Genomic DNA, 16445 nt, shown 5'->3' with positions numbered 1-16445 from the left:
ACTACTTTGGATCTATTCTACATTACTTGGCAACAACATACTCTGTAACAGATTAGGCAGTATAATCATATATGTTAACTTGAGAGTGCCCACACTCAATCTACTTATCGTGATGTGTTAAATCAATTACTGTTAGACATTATTTGTCTGATAATCTACCAAATCTTTGAATTGAAGAATTTGTGATTTAATTAATAGCTTGTTGTTATGTTCAGGGTAATCAGACTTGTATATAATTCTAATGGCCTTCTTTTGAAAACTATTCTGAATTACAACTTTGGATCTTATATTACTTTGCAACAATCTACTCGGTGACAGATTAGGCAGTATAATCACATATGTTAACTTCAGTGCCCACACTGTATTTATTTATGGTTATTTGTTAAATCAAGTACTGTTAGACATGAAATAGGAAGTGTTTAACATAAATGTAATGGCTACTCACCATTGTAGCTCGCTCCTGGTCAATGATACGAGCCTCTTCTTGCAGTGGAAAACTTGCAGCCAACAAACACCGTGGAACCTAAAGGAATGAAATTAAACATTAACATTTCGCCTCGACCAATTTTCACACGTACAACGCAACGCGGCTACACTTCTGCTATTACAAACGTAAATCTCCTTAAACACAATGAGTGTTACTTACCGTGTACGCTCTAGACGGTCCAGTTGCAAGCAGAAAATAAAGATATTTCTGTTGATAATCGTCGCTGCTCAGTGGCTCACGGCCATCGCGCCAACAGATTTGAATTTTGGCGGAGGTTCCGGCAATTACGTCATATCCGCGGCACATGACTGCGACGTAATACCCGCTTATCTGAAACGGCAGTTAAAAGTAGAGTTACATCAAGTTTTCTTGGAACCTAAACGAATGAAAGAAAACTATCATTTGGCCACAACCAACATTCACAGATACAACACAACGTGCGGGGTTGAGGTTAAAGATTGAGTGAAGGGCCCTCGTTTTAAACTACTGTTTTGAAAAGGAGTGGAAACGAGTAAGACGTATTTAATTTATTTAATGGGAAGTAGTAAGACTTATTAAATTTATTTAATCTACTTTTCTTCCCAGGCAAAATTTGATGTGCTGCAATTCCAAATTTCCAAAGTGAATGAAGGAATGAAGTCCTTTAAATTATGATTTTGTATAAATACTAGGCATAAACACAAAATCGACGGCACAAAATGGGCAGACTTTACTTGTTTGAAAAGGACTGGTTACAAGACAGACTTTTTTAATTTATTTAATGGGAAGAAGACTTATTTAGTTTAATTGATCTATTTTTGTTCCCTGGCAAAATTCGATTTGCTGCAATTCCAAATTTCCAAAGTGAATGAAGGAAAGAAGTCGTTTAAATTATGATTTTGTTTAAATACTAGGCATAGACACAAAATCTACGGCACAAAATGGGCAGACTTTACTTGTTTAAAGAGGACTGGTTACAAGACAGACTTTTCTGATTTATTTAATGGGAAGAGGACTTATTTAGTTTATTTAATCTATTTTTGTTCCCTGGCAAAATTGGATTTGCTGAAATTGTATTTTGCCAAATCTCGATTTGAGACCTGATAGGAAGTATTAAACGCTTAGTTGGTAATAAGAGCGAGTAATGTTGGTTGAACCGATGAATGAAGGTTGAAAGCAATTTAAATTATGACTTTGTATAAATACTAGATATTAACAGAACATCTACTGCGCAAAATGCGCAGAGTTTACTTGTTTGAGAAGGAGTGGTTTATTAAAAACTAAGATTTATGTAATCTGTTTGTTCCCAGGCAAAATTGGATGTGATGCAATTCCAAATTTCACCACATGATGGTGCCCAATTTTGACTTTATAGGACATATTAAACACTTAGCTTGTTATTATGTTCAAGGTAATCAGATTTGTTTATCATTCTAATGGCCTCTTCAAAACTATTCTGGATTACTACTTTGGATCTATTCTACATTACTTGGCAACAACATACTCTGTAACAGATTAGGCAGTATAATCACATATGTTAACTTGAGAGTGCCCACACTCAATCTACTTATCGTGATGTGTTAAATCAATTACTGTTAGACATTATTTGTCTGATAATCTACCAAATCTTTGAATTGAAGAATTTGTGATTTAATTAATAGCTTGTTCAGGGTAATCAGACTTGTATATAATTCTAATGGCCTTCTTTTGAAAACTATTCTGAATTACAACTTTGGATCTTATATTACTTTGCAACAATCTACTCGGTGACAGATTAGGCAGTATAATCACATATGTTAACTTCAGTGCCCACACTGTATTTATTTATGGTTATTTGTTAAATCAAGTACTGTTAGACATGAAATAGGAAGTGTTTAACATAAATGTTATGGCTACTCACCATTGTAGCTCGCTCCTGGTCAATGATACGAGCCTCTTCTTGCAGTGGAAAACTTGCAGCCAACAAACACCGTGGAACCTAAAGGAATGAAATTAAACATTAACATTTCGCCTCGACCAATTTTCACACGTACAACGCAACGCGGCTACACTTCTGCTATTACAAACGTAAATCTCCTTAAACACAATGAGTGTTACTTACCGTGTACGCTCTAGACGGTCCAGTTGCAAGCAGAAAATAAAGATATTTCTGTTGATAATCGTCGCTGCTCAGTGGCTCACGGCCATCGCGCCAACAGATTTGAATTTTGGCGGAGGTTCCGGCAATTACGTCATATCCGCGGCACATGACTGCGACGTAATACCCGCTTATCTGAAACGGCAGTTAAAAGTAGAGTTACATCAAGTTTTCTTGGAACCTAAACGAATGAAAGAAAACTATCATTTGGCCACAACCAACATTCACAGATACAACACAACGTGCGGGGTTGAGGTTAAAGATTGAGTGAAGGGCCCTCGTTTTAAACTACTGTTTTGAAAAGGAGTGGAAACGAGTAAGACGTATTTAATTTATTTAATGGGAAGTAGTAAGACTTATTAAATTTATTTAATCTACTTTTCTTCCCAGGCAAAATTTGATGTGCTGCAATTCCAAATTTCCAAAGTGAATGAAGGAATGAAGTCCTTTAAATTATGATTTTGTATAAATACTAGGCATAAACACAAAATCGACGGCACAAAATGGGCAGACTTTACTTGTTTGAAAAGGACTGGTTACAAGACAGACTTTTTTAATTTATTTAATGGGAAGAAGACTTATTTAGTTTAATTGATCTATTTTTGTTCCCTGGCAAAATTCGATTTGCTGCAATTCCAAATTTCCAAAGTGAATGAAGGAAAGAAGTCGTTTAAATTATGATTTTGTTTAAATACTAGGCATAGACACAAAATCTACGGCACAAAATGGGCAGACTTTACTTGTTTAAAGAGGACTGGTTACAAGACAGACTTTTCTGATTTATTTAATGGGAAGAGGACTTATTTAGTTTATTTAATCTATTTTTGTTCCCTGGCAAAATTGGATTTGCTGAAATTGTATTTTGCCAAATCTCGATTTGAGACCTGATAGGAAGTATTAAACGCTTAGTTGGTAATAAGAGCGAGTAATGTTGGTTGAACCGATGAATGAAGGTTGAAAGCAATTTAAATTATGACTTTGTATAAATACTAGATATTAACAGAACATCTACTGCGCAAAATGCGCAGAGTTTACTTGTTTGAGAAGGAGTGGTTTATTAAAAACTAAGATTTATGTAATCTGTTTGTTCCCAGGCAAAATTGGATGTGATGCAATTCCAAATTTCACCACATGATGGTGCCCAATTTTGACTTTATAGGACATATTAAACACTTAGCTTGTTATTATGTTCAAGGTAATCAGATTTGTTTATCATTCTAATGGCCTCTTCAAAACTATTCTGGATTACTACTTTGGATCTATTCTACATTACTTGGCAACAACATACTCTGTAACAGATTAGGCAGTATAATCACATATGTTAACTTGAGAGTGCCCACACTCAATCTACTTATCGTGATGTGTTAAATCAATTACTGTTAGACATTATTTGTCTGATAATCTACCAAATCTTTGAATTGAAGAATTTGTGATTTAATTAATAGCTTGTTCAGGGTAATCAGACTTGTATATAATTCTAATGGCCTTCTTTTGAAAACTATTCTGAATTACAACTTTGGATCTTATATTACTTTGCAACAATCTACTCGGTGACAGATTAGGCAGTATAATCACATATGTTAACTTCAGTGCCCACACTGTATTTATTTATGGTTATTTGTTAAATCAAGTACTGTTAGACATGAAATAGGAAGTGTTTAACATAAATGTTATGGCTACTCACCATTGTAGCTCGCTCCTGGTCAATGATACGAGCCTCTTCTTGCAGTGGAAAACTTGCAGCCAACAAACACCGTGGAACCTAAAGGAATGAAATTAAACATTAACATTTCGCCTCGACCAATTTTCACACGTACAACGCAACGCGGCTACACTTCTGCTATTACAAACGTAAATCTCCTTAAACACAATGAGTGTTACTTACCGTGTACGCTCTAGGCAAAATTGGATGTGATGCAATTCCAAATCTATCTGAAACGGCAGTTAAAAGTAGAGTTACATCAAGTTTTCTTTTTTAATCAACACAATCATTTACAACCGTTGACCAGAAAGAATCGTCGAAATTCGACGTCCCCCACAAACGCCACGCTCACTCGCTTTTCAGGGCAACAAAAGTACTTCTTTTTAAAAACGATGAGTTGTACTTACCGTGTACGCTCTGGACGGTCCAGTTGCAAGCAGAAAATAAAAATATTTCTCTTGTTAGTCGTATGTTACCATCCGCTGTGTCTTTGTCAACATCGCCGCCGTTTTCCTACTTCCTGCTGCGAGCCACGCCCACGGATTTAAATTTGGGCGGAAGCTCTTTCCATTGGCGTCGTTTTCGCGTATAGCAAATCCGATTGGTTGGGAAGAGGGCACGGTTATGCAGCCGAGGGGTCCTGTGATCGGTGGGATGTAAAGTAGGCGTCGACGTCACGTCCGCGTCACGTGACCACGACGTGGCAGACGTCATATAGCAACCGCTGTTTTGTTTAGTAGACTTACAGTTGTTATGCATTGACATAATGGCGCACACACCAAATAGATTTAAATAAATTAAATAATTCTTCTGCCCACTCTCTTTTAAACAAGTTAACTCTCCCCGCGGATTTGAATTCCGGCGAAAGTTACGCCCATCGACGTCACGAATGTCACGTGACCACGACGTGGCAGATGTCATATAGCAACCGCTGTTTTGTTTAGTAGATTTACAGTTGTTATGCATTGGCATAATGGTGTGCACTCAAAATAGATTTAAATAAATTAAATATTTCTTCTGCCCACTCCCTTTTAAACAAGTTAACTCTGCCCACGTCCATTGACGTCTTGTCTGCGTCACGTGACCACGACGTAGCGACGTCATATAGTAACCGCTGTTTTGATCAGTAGACTTACAGTTATTATGCGTTGACATAATGGCGCACTGGTTAGCATGGCCACCTCTTCAGCATGATGTTGCGGGTTCGACGCCTGATCAATGTTATCATGGAGTGAGCTGAAGTGCATGGCGCTGAAGATTTGAATCTTTGAAATGCGCTGAGGTCTGACATATCAGGCAGAATGGTTTGCCATCACGTTCAACAAAAAATAGAAACTTTCCCACTCTGATTAAAACGTCCTGTGTTCATCTACGTATTTTCGTTTTGCTGTGCATCTTTTCCCTGCCATTTCGAGAGCCCAATTGACACTCATAGTTTAAAGAAATGTGTTTGCCCATCCTACTTTGTGGAATTTCACCACATGCGCTTTTGACCAAAATACCTAATTGAACTCAAGTGAAGCCAACACGCACAACCCCCCCCCACACACACACACACAAATGTTGATATGAACATAAAAGAGCCGCATGCGGTTCGGGAGTTGCGGCTTGGCCAAACCTGTACTATACAACTTTATTTGTATAAAATTTTCACAACAGCTGTCACACAAACAAAGCGGGAAAAACCGAAGACGTGCGTGTTCCGCCCACGCTGGATTTATTTGCACCTTTGAAAAGACACCGTATTGCCGCAGATGTGGCAAAGAGTACTTTTGGGCATCTGAGACGGAAGGATGTCCAAAGCATCACGTCACCTGCTCTGGTAGGCATGGTGGTGGGACGTTGAGGTCAACCGCTTTGGGGTTGGCTGAATCTTTGATCGCAGGATGCCACACACTTGAAGACAGAAGCAGAAAAGCAGAGCTAAATGCAAAATGTACTCACCGGTGACTCCAATTTTTTTCCCCCCTGAAGAAACAGCTGGACGGGTGGCCCCGGCTGGCCAGTGGGACTCTTGTTATTCTGACCCTTTTTAGTGCGCGTTTGGGGCAACAACCGTTTTTTGTGGCGCTCTCTTCTGGTTCAAAAGTGTCCTGCATGTGAATTTGCTTTTCCTGCCTTCTGATTGGATGAGCGCCGGTGTGACGCGGTGCCTCTGTCACCGTGGCGGGGGGTATACGTTGGCATCGGAGCGTCTGCCAACGTCTGAGACCGGCTGGCAGTGTATCGGAGGTGTCGAGTGCGGTGCCGCTGGAGCTCACTCACCAGCTGGTGTTAGGGCCACAGAATGAAGGCCAAGGAGAAGAATAGAAAGAGGAACAGAAACTTCTCCTCCAATTGTTTGATTTGTCTCTTCTGAGCTTCGATGAATTCTTTCAGCTCTTTGTTCCTCTAGGACGGACAAATGGAAAGTGGCATTCAAAAGCCAGTAAGCGTGCAAGTAAGTGCCGGGCTGGCTTTGGGCCCTTACCTGTTGCGCGCTGTGCAGCAGATCCATTCTCTCTTGGAGGATGCAAGCGTCGCGCTCCCTCAACTCGCACATCAGGGCTCGCTTCCATTGGTCCACGGCGCTCCTAAGCTCTTCTCTCTGATCCGCCGTCAGCACGTCATTCACGCCAGCGTGGCTGGCTTTTTCGCCGTCCGTGGCGGGGCAGTCCCGCTGCGGTAGCGCCTCGTACAACATGGCCTCCAGCTCCAGGATCCTCTGGGCCGCAATCCTCGTCCATCAGTGGTCCGGCGGGAGATTTGAGGGCGGCTTACCTTATGAGCCTGGTCCATGGAACACTTCCTGAAGTCCAACTCTTCATCCAGGTAGCCCTTCTGCTTGCAGAACATATCCTAGCACAGCTCAAGGTCAGAATTGTTGGGGCACATTGCCGGAGTTCCCCTTGGCTGATGTCGCGTGTCTGTCTACCTTCTCACTTTCAATGTCCAACATCTTCTGTTGAAGTGCTGACTTGGTCACTTTGATGTATTCTAACCACTGAGGAAAGGCTGCTGTCACATAAGCAGAATGCGAGAGCGTGCGTGGACGTGCGCGTTACCTTCTCGGCTAGGGTGAGAAGGGTCCTGGCGTGAATCACGACCACCTGCTCCTCGTTGGTGAGATTCTGCAAGAGCCCAAAGGCACAGCGTCAACAAGCTTCTTTCAGCGCAAAGCCTTCCAAAAGTCACATTTGAGCCGCCGAGTCTCGTGGAGTGCGAACATAAGGAGTTCGACATACACTTACGGCGTTATAGCCCAGGATGTCCAGCTTCTTCATCAGATCACTGATGACGATGTCCGGGGGAAAGGCGCAAGGAGCAATGTAAGGTGTTCTGGGACCTCGGGTTAAGGTTAGGGTTGCGAGGGACGCCTTACGTACGCTCACGCCCTCGGCCTCGCAGTAGATCTGCAAAGGGCTGAGGCCGTCTGGGAAACGGACTTGCAGAAACTTCAAGACGGGGGAGCGCCACTCCCTCTCCTGAAAGGCAGAGGCATGCATCCGTCCGTCCGTCCGTCCGTCACATCTCTGGCCTCAACACGCTTGTGCGAGTCTTCCCACCTCCAGCTCCAGGATGCGGAACTCAAGCAGTTCGTTTTGGTCTCGGATATCCTGGATGTGCTCTTTCAGACGCGCTTCTTCCGCCTCCATCCGCCTGACCTGAAAAGACAGTCAGACCTCATCTGCGGGGCTTCCCGACAGGTGTGACGCCAAGCGACTCCGCCCAGCGCCTTTCTTTCCGTCACCTTTTCGGCCAACTGCTGATTGCTCTGACGCAGCAGCTGCTTCTCCTCCACCCACTTGACATTCTAGAAGAGACAAACGCGTGGACAGCTTTGGAATGTTGTGTCATTTTCATCCACAAATTCTTTGGTTGACTGGAAAATGACATTTGCTTTTCTCCGCATTTTCCCAGCCACGTTCGGGGGGGGGGGGGGGGTTGGTCCAGTAATGCCAGACGGATGAGTGACTGAAGAATGTAGCTATTTTGTCTGAGAAAAAGGTGTGCTCATTGATGAGCTTACCTGTCCTTGTTGCTTCAGCGCTGACTCCAGATCTGCTACTCTGCTTTGATAGTGACCCATTTCTACCATCAGCTTTTCTCTGGTCTGAAAGGAGGAGGAGGGAGGCTCCTCCTCCTCCTTTCAGACCAGAGAACACCCGAGGCTGGGTGAGAACGGGGAGGCTGCGACCCGGCCGGGGGTTGCGGGAAGGGGCGCCACCTTGATCTCCTTCTCGGCGTCGTAGTCCCCTTCGCTGGTCTGGGCTAGCAGAGCGTAGGCTCGTTGCAGCGCTTGATATTCTTGCGTCAGCTGGCGGTAGCGAAGCTCCGCCTCTTCATGCACACACCAATGCAACACAGCACTAGTACCAGAATCAGTCAGACCGGCGACAAAGCACCCGCGACGCAAAGACGAGTCCGATTCCAGGCTGAAGAGGAATGTTTGGTGCCAATACGCTGGCAGAAATGGCGGGCTACCTCTTCGGGTTCCGTGTCGGGGGTTCTGTCGGTGTGAAAAGACAAGGACGATCCGTCCGGGTCCACCAACACGTCTTCGTCGTAGCCGTAAAATGTTTCGATGACCTGCGGGCGCGGAAGCAAACATCTCTCTGAACAAACTGAAGCGACACCTCACGATGAATCGACGAGAGGAACGATAGCGAGAAAAAGGCCATTTCATCTTGCGCAACACCAAGCAGCCGCAAACAAACAGACTCACCTTGCAGGACCTCACGCTTTGTTCCTCCTCAGAGATTCTCGACGTCGGTATCGTAGCAGCAAATCTCTCTCCTGTCGACACAAATAATCCGCCTTTGAGATTCTTTGGATGCAAAGGGAACGAACGGCTCCGGCGCAGAAACAAACGCGACTCACAATGACATTTCTGACATGAGCTCCTGTCTCCAGAGCCTGAAAAACACGTCACCGGCGATGATTGGAGGGACGCTCGTCTTTTCCAAAAGTGACAACTACAGGGTGTGTCAGGGTTTTCCAGATTATCTTTATCGTATCATTGTGTTGCTTTGACTTTGACTGCGACCTGTAATAAATAATATTATTTATCCCTTATTTATCCCTATCGCTTATCCCTTCCTACACAAAGTCGTAAAACACCCCTTGCTATGTTTTGACTAGAGGTCAAGGGCTTCCTCTATTCAATCCACTCTTACACCCACCCTGTTTCTCTTAATTAAAATGCTCGTGCAGGAGCCGAGAGTCAGACTTCATTCGTACAACGGATGGACTCTTCACCTGCAGGTGTCCAAAAGAACTTACTTGTCTCCCGTGTGGTTCTTGCAAAATAAGTTGGAGCGAGCGCAACTCTAACAGGGTGCATTTTGCCACTAGCTGCCTACGGACAATGACGTCGCGCTCGCGGCTCATGGTTGACGGGCTGAGCAGCCGGGCAAGTCCGTCGTTTTCAGCGCACAGCGAGTGGCAAAGGCGCTGACAAAACGGGAGCTTTGAGCTGCTGAAAACGGCAAAACAAGTCTAAAGCGTGTTCAAACGCGTGCGCACAATGCTCCTGCTTGAAAGGTCGGAATTTAAGGGGCCAATTTTTTGGATGGCGGCCGCCGGCCAAGCTTTGGACGGAAAAGGTTTCCTGGCGACAGCGAGCGAGCGCGGCGCTGCCGTACGTGCACCGAGTCGCCTGCCTGAAGACCTTGGACAAGTCGTCGATGATGTGCCGCTGCTCCACAACTTGAAGGAACTCCATTTCACCGTCCTGCTGGCCGCAACCGCGGTCCAGGTCATTGAGCGAACTAGGCCTTCTCTGTGGAACACAAATGCAGTGGACTCTGTTGGCACGCCGCCGTTGTCCGCGTCGACTTACCAAGCTTGCCATCTCCTCGTTCTCCTGGGTGACAAAGCGCACTTTGTTTTCAAGGCGACACAGCACCAGCGAGAGTTCTTCATTCTTCCTGCTCAGGCGTTTGTTTTTGTACAGGAGTGGCAGAAACTGGCTTTCTGTTTCTCTCAGTCGCTTTAGCTGCAAGCATGAAGTGCGGGATGTGAAAGACGCACAACACGCGGGCCAGAACGTATCCATTCCTTTTGCATCGGTTTGAACGGAATCGTGGCTTTGGCTCCCAATAAAAGACATCTACCAGGCAACCGACTCGCCGCGCCGCTCAACTAATAAGCAAGCGCAATGGGTGCCTCGCTGGATGGCGCGCATCAAACGTAGCGCAAACCTTCAAGCGTGCCGTCAATAAATTACCAGTTCATTGCGCTCTTCAGAAAGCAGGGCGTTTCGATCCTCCAGTTTCCTGATGACTGCGCTGAGCTCAGCGATTTTCAGATGAAACCGTCGCGTGTCCCGATCCTCCTGAGACTGAAAACGCCCCGCAACACACACACACAAGCACTCGTTCAAAGTTCAAAACTGTTTTTGTGCTACCTTCCTCCAGCAACGAACTAAGTCATGCGTACTGCAAGTGTGTGATGAGGTGGCTTACGCAATGAAGAGGATTGCTAGTAGCGGCGTTGACCCCACTTCCAGGGTAGTTTAGGCCCGCCCTTTGGGAATCCCTCAGGGCAGCGATCTGCTGCTCGGCAGCCTGAGTCTGCAGCTGAAGGCGGTGGACGTGGCCGGCCCCAGGGCTTCATCCAAAACACTAACCGCTCTGTCTTTCAGCTTGATCTCATCCGTCTGGATGTACAAACGGGGAGCGCTCAGGCAGGCGGGCAAACTCATTTGCCAGAATTGTGACAAAAACAAAGAGAGCAACCGGCCAATTTTTTTCTTGAATCGACTAGAACACCTTTGCTGTGACAAAAGCGAAGCGAGCAACCGGACATTTTCTTCTTGTGAAATAGAATAGAATAGAATGCCTTAGGTGTCATTGCACTGCAGGTATACAACGAAATTGGGAACATAGCCACGCACCGCGCATCTGATCAGTCCTACCAGTCGGCGGATCTCCCTCTCGCAGTCTCTCTTGGTTCGGCTCAGCTCCTCCCGATGCTGGTGATGAGCCGATCGGAGCTCGGCCGCTCGGGACTGCCAGGCCTGCTGGGCCGCTGCCAGGGCTTCTTCCGCGCTCCTGGTGGAGGCGACGCCGCTCGGTCTCCCGACACCGCCGCGTCTCCTCCACCTCCGCCAGCAAAGCGCCCCCCCTCCTCACCTGAGCAGACATTGCGCCACACCGGGCCGTTGAGACCGCAACGGAGCGCCGCGACGCTTACTGGGGACAAGCTACACAATACGGTAGCGGCCGCATCGAAGCCCGACGTGGCGTGCGGATAGTCAGACACGGATAGAGCGGATCACCTTGTCCATGGAGCCGTCCCTCAGGCTGAGGACCAAGGCATTCAGTCGCTGGATCTCTCCATCTTTGATTTTGATCACTCTCATCAGCTCCATTTCATGCTGCCGCAGTAATGTCTCCCTGGTAATGGATAACTCTTTCTGCTTCTCCTCATGGAGTTTGCTTTTGAGTTCCGTCATGGCGGCGGTGGCACGGTGGTGCTCCGCCCGCAGGTCCTGACTTCTCTCTCTCTCCAGACAGCTGACCTGACATGACTTAGACTTAGACAAACTTTATTGTCATCTTGTCTGCACATGGTGCATACAAAACGAAATTCCGTTGCATACGTCTTACAACAAAGTAGTGATATTGCAGTTGAATAGAAGTAACATATCCTATGAAAAAAATATATATATATATATATATATATTAAAAATAAGTATAAAGTGCAGCAGTGATAATTATGCAATAGTGCAAGTAGGCAAAACAGTATTCAAGAGTGTGCAGAGGAATGCTAAACCATGTATTAAACTTCTATTTAAAGGGTTTATACAAGTTCAGTAAAGTTGGTAGTGCGAGATAGTGCAAGATAGAGGTCCGTAGTGTCATAAAGTACAGTTCTGTGAATGTGTGATGCAGAGTTCAGTTTAGAGCTCAACAGTTCTAGTGTTCAACAGTCTGATGACAGCAGGGAAAAAGCTGTTGCAGAACCTGGTGGACCTGCAGCGGATGCTGCAAACCTCTTCCCAGAGGGCAGCAGGGAGAACAGTCCATGGTGGGGGTGTGATGGGTCATTGATGATGTTACGGGCACGGGACATGCAGCGCTGAGATGAAATGTCCTGAATGGAGGGAAGAGGAGCCCCTATGATCCTCTCTGCTGTCCTCACCACTCTCCTCACGTTCTTCCAATCGGAGGCGGTGCAGCCTCCACACCACACAGAGAGACAGCTTGTCAGAATGCTCTCTATGGTGCTCCTGTAGAACGTCCTCATGATGGGTGGGGGCAGGTGGGCTCTCCTCATCCTCCGCAGGAAGTACAAGCGCTTCTGTGCCCTCTTGACCAGTGCCGTAGTGTTCATAGTCCAGGTGAGGTCTTCTGTGATGTGGACCCCCAGGAATTTGGTGCTGCTGACCACCTCCACAGCTGAGCTGTTGATGATCAGTGGAGCGTGGTGAGGCTGTTTTTTCCTGAAGTCGACGATGATCTCCTTCATCTTCTCCTCATTCAGGATCAGGCTGTTTTCTCTGCACCAGCCCACCAGCTGCTCCACCTCCTCTCTGTAGTCCAGGTCGTTGTTGTCTCTGATGAGCCCCACCACCGTTGTGTCGTCTGCTGACTTCACGATGTGATTGGTGGTGAACCTGAGGACGCAGTCGTGTGTCATCAGGGTGCACAGCAGGGGGCTCAGGACGCAGCCCTGAAGGGAGCCTGTGCTGAGGGTGATGACATCAGAGGTGTTCTGTCCGACCCGGACTGACTGAGGTCTGTTGGTGAGGAAGTCTAGCAGCCAGTTGCGAAGGGGGGTGTTGAAGCCCAGGTGTTCCAATTTTCCTACCAGATGCTGTGGGATGATGGTGTTAAACGCTGAGCTGAAGTCCAGGAACAGCCTCCGCACATGGGTGTTCTTCTCCTCCAGGTGAGCCAGGCTCAGGTGAAGAACGGAGGAGATGGCTTCCTGAGTGGAGCGGTTTTGCCGGTCGGCAAACTGGAACGGGTCAAATAATAGGGGGAGTCTGGAAACGATGTGACCTTTAAGCAGCCTTTCGAAGCACTTCATCATAACCGGAGTCAGTGCAACAGGCCGGTAATCATTAAATGAGGTGATTTGAGGTTTCTTCGGCACCGGAATGATGGAGGCAGTCTTAAAGCACGCCGGCACTGTGGCTTGGCCCAGCGAGGTGTTAAAAATGTCTGTGATGACCCCAGCCAGATGACTTGCACATTCCCTGAACACACGCCCAGGAATGTTGTCCGGGCCAGGGGCCTTACAGGGGTTGACTCTCCTCAGGGTCTTCAACACATCGGCGGAGTCAAGGCAGAGTACCTCCTCTTCCTGATGGGGGACAGTTTTAACTGCTGGAGTGCCGTTTAGTGCCTCGAACCTCCCAAAGAAGTTATTTAGACCATTTAGAAAGTCAGCATCAACTACACCCACCGGGGGGGGGAGGGTGAGTTGTCGTCTGTAATCGCCCGTATGCCTTGCCACATACTCCTGATGTTTTTGACGTCGTGGAAACGATCCTGAAATTTTCGACTGCGGTCTCGCTTCGCTATCCTGATGGCACGGTTCAAGTTGGCTCTCGCTGTCCTCAGTGTCTCCTTGTCGCCAGACTTGAAGGCAGAGTTCCGCGCTCGTAGCGTTTGACGTACCTCCTCAGTCATCCAGGGTCGTTGGTTGCCCCGGGTGATGATATTCTTAGTGGTGCTGACGTCCTCGGTGCATTTGTTGATGTAGGCTGACACAGTCATGGCACACGCATGTCTAATCTACATCGGGAAAACTGGGAGGGAGGGAGGCAGGCAGGGAGGCAGGCAGGGAGGCAGGCAGGGAGGCAGGCAGTGTCTGTCTGTTGAGGTTTTCACCTTGTTCTTCTCCTGCTGAAGTTCTAACTGGACGTCCATCAGTTTGGTTCTCAGCTCGTCATTGGCGGCCTGAAGGGCGTCCGTTCGCTCCGCCTTGGCCCGCCCTGCCGGAGCTCGTTTGGACATCTCTTACTCGAGTCTCGCCCGGTCGTCAGTCAGAGATCACAACATTTGTACCTGGAGAGCAAAAACGCAGCGCTGTTTTCCACTGGCTTCGAACTCAACTTCAATCGGTACCGTAACTTACAACATCATAAACATAGAACTAGCTTGACTTATTCATTGAATAAATGCATTTGGTTCTTCAAAACTGCATCACGCAACATAGCGTGACCGAGACGGCCGTTATCCACCTGCGTGAAGTTATTTGGTGAAATGAATGAGATGTTTAAGACACCATCGTTCTGTCTCTATGTAGATGAAGGGAAATAATCGATTGCTGAAGGTCCAAAGGTGTTGTGATAAACAAATAAACATATTAGTGATTAGTGACATATTTGTGATAAACATATTAGGCAGGATAATCACATATGTTAACGTGACTGCCCACACTGTATTTATTTATGGTTATTTGTTAAATCGAGTACTGTTAGACATGAAATAGGAAGTGTTTAACATAAATGGAAGACGAAAGGGGTACTCACCATTGTAGCTCCTGCTGGTCAATGATACGAGCCTCTTCTTGCAGTGGAAAACATACAGCCAACAAACACCGTGGAACCTAAAGGAATGAAATTAAACATTAACATTTAGCCTCAACCAACATTCACAGATACAACGCAACGCAAACTATACAAACGTAAATCTTTTTAAACACAATGAGTTGTACTTACCGTGTACGCTCTAGACGGTCCACTTGCAAGCAGAAAATAAAGATATTTCTGTTGATAATCGTCGTGTTTGTATCCGGTGTCTCGCTCAAGGCCATTGCGCCCACAGATTTGAATTTTGGCGAGAGTTCAGCCTATTGACGTCATTTCCGCGGTGTAATACCCGCATATCTGAAACGGCAAAGTTAAGAGTAGAGTTAAATAAAGTTTTTAGTCAACGCAATAATTTACAACCGTTGACCAGTCGAAATAATCGTCGAAATTTGGCGTCTGTGGCTGGAAGCAGACGCCGAGTTCGACATTCCTCCCAAACGCCACACTCCCTTGCTTTTCAGGGCTAAAAAAAAACAGTTGTAATTACCTTGTACGCTCTAGACGGTCAAGTTGCAAGCTGAAAACAAAAATATTTGCCTTGTAAGTCATCGTGTTACTAACCGCTGTGTCTTGTTTGCCAGAATTGCCGCTTTCCTACTTCCTGTTGCAAGCCACGCCCACGGATTATAATTTTGCCGTGAGTTCCGCCTATTGACGTCATGTCCGCGTCACATGACTGCGACGTAATATTATCTAAAACTGTTTGTGCGGTATTGTGTTGTTCTGTGCGGTATTGTGTTATTCTGTGCGGCGTCGTGTTGTTCTGTGCGGCGTCGTGTTGTTCAGTGCGACGTCGTGTTGTTCAGTGCGGCATGGTGTTGTTCAGTGCGGCATGGTGTTGTTCAGTGCGGCATGGTGTTGTTCAGTGCGGCATAATGTTGTTCAGTGCGGCATAATGTTGTTCAGTGCGGCATGGTGTTGTTCAGTGCGGCATGGTGTTGTTCAGTGCGGCATGGTGTTGTTCAGTGCGGCATAATGTTGTTCAGTAGGCCATAATGTTGTTCAGTGCGGCATGGTGTTGTTCAGTGCGGGATGGTGTTGTTCAGTGCAGGATGGTGTTGTTCAGTGCGGCATGGTGTTGTTCAATGCGGCATGGTGTTGTTCAGTGCGGGATGGTGTTGTTCAGTGCAGGATGGTGTTGTTCAGTGCGGCATGGTGTTGTTCAATGCGGCATGGTGTTGTTCAGTGCGGCATGGTGTTGTTCAGTGCGGCATGGTGTTGTTCAGTGCGGCATGGTGTTGTTCAGTGCGGAATGGTGTTGTTCAGTGCGGCATGGTGTTGTTCAGTGTGGGATGGTGTTGTTCAATGCGGGATCGTGTTGTTCAGTACGGGGTGGTGTTGTTCAGTGCAGGATGGTGTTGTTCAGTGCAGGATGGTGTTGTTCAGTGCGGCATGGTGTTGTTCAATGCAGGATCGTGTTGTTCAGTGCAGCATGGTGTTGTTCAGTGCAGCATGGTGTTGTTCAGTGCGGCATGGTGTTGTTCAATGCGGCATGGTGTTGTTCAGTGCGGGATGGTGTTGTTCAGTGCGGCATGGTGTTTTTCAGTGCGGCATAATGTTGTTCAGTGCAGCATGGTGTTGTTCAGTGCGGCATGGTGTTGTTCAGTGCGAC

At 46.5% G+C, this 16445-nt stretch overlaps 1 protein-coding gene across 1 annotated transcript; it reads right to left on the bottom strand.

Annotated features, from left to right (window-relative positions):
* Positions 1–5961: 5961 nt before the first annotated feature.
* Positions 5962–14255, bottom strand: LOC125968141 (janus kinase and microtubule-interacting protein 3-like). The gene is made up of 14 exons (XM_068649841.1): positions 14130–14255; positions 11570–11809; positions 8513–8617; positions 8315–8398; positions 8036–8098; positions 7851–7949; positions 7672–7769; positions 7536–7590; positions 7350–7415; positions 7220–7288; positions 7066–7143; positions 6776–7009; positions 6571–6696; positions 5962–6201 (listed from the first exon to the last, which is right to left on the bottom strand). Exons 1-13 carry the CDS (start codon positions 14253–14255, stop codon positions 6580–6582), a joined length of 1434 nt encoding a protein of 477 aa, XP_068505942.1. The 3' UTR covers positions 5962–6201; positions 6571–6579.
* Between the last annotated feature and the right edge of the window lie 2190 nt (positions 14256–16445).

The sequence above is a fragment of the Syngnathus scovelli genome, unplaced genomic scaffold (genome assembly GCF_024217435.2).
Source record: "Syngnathus scovelli strain Florida unplaced genomic scaffold, RoL_Ssco_1.2 HiC_scaffold_45, whole genome shotgun sequence".
Lineage (NCBI taxonomy): Eukaryota > Metazoa > Chordata > Actinopteri > Syngnathiformes > Syngnathidae > Syngnathus > Syngnathus scovelli.
This window is presented reverse-complemented; position numbering and strand designations above follow the sequence as displayed.

Bases quoted from the DNA above. Each gene is read 5' to 3' on its own strand.
- LOC125968141 (XM_068649841.1), bottom strand. From the start codon at position 14,255: ATGTCCAAACGAGCTCCGGCAGGGCGGGCCAAGGCGGAGCGAACGGAC. The intron at 8,399-8,512 runs GTGGCGCCCCTT...TCCTCCTTTCAG, and splicing joins ACGCCGAGAAGGAGATCAAG to ACCAGAGAAAAGCTGATGGT. The intron at 7,416-7,535 runs GTAAGTGTATGT...GGGCTCTTGCAG, and splicing joins ACATCCTGGGCTATAACGCC to AATCTCACCAACGAGGAGCA.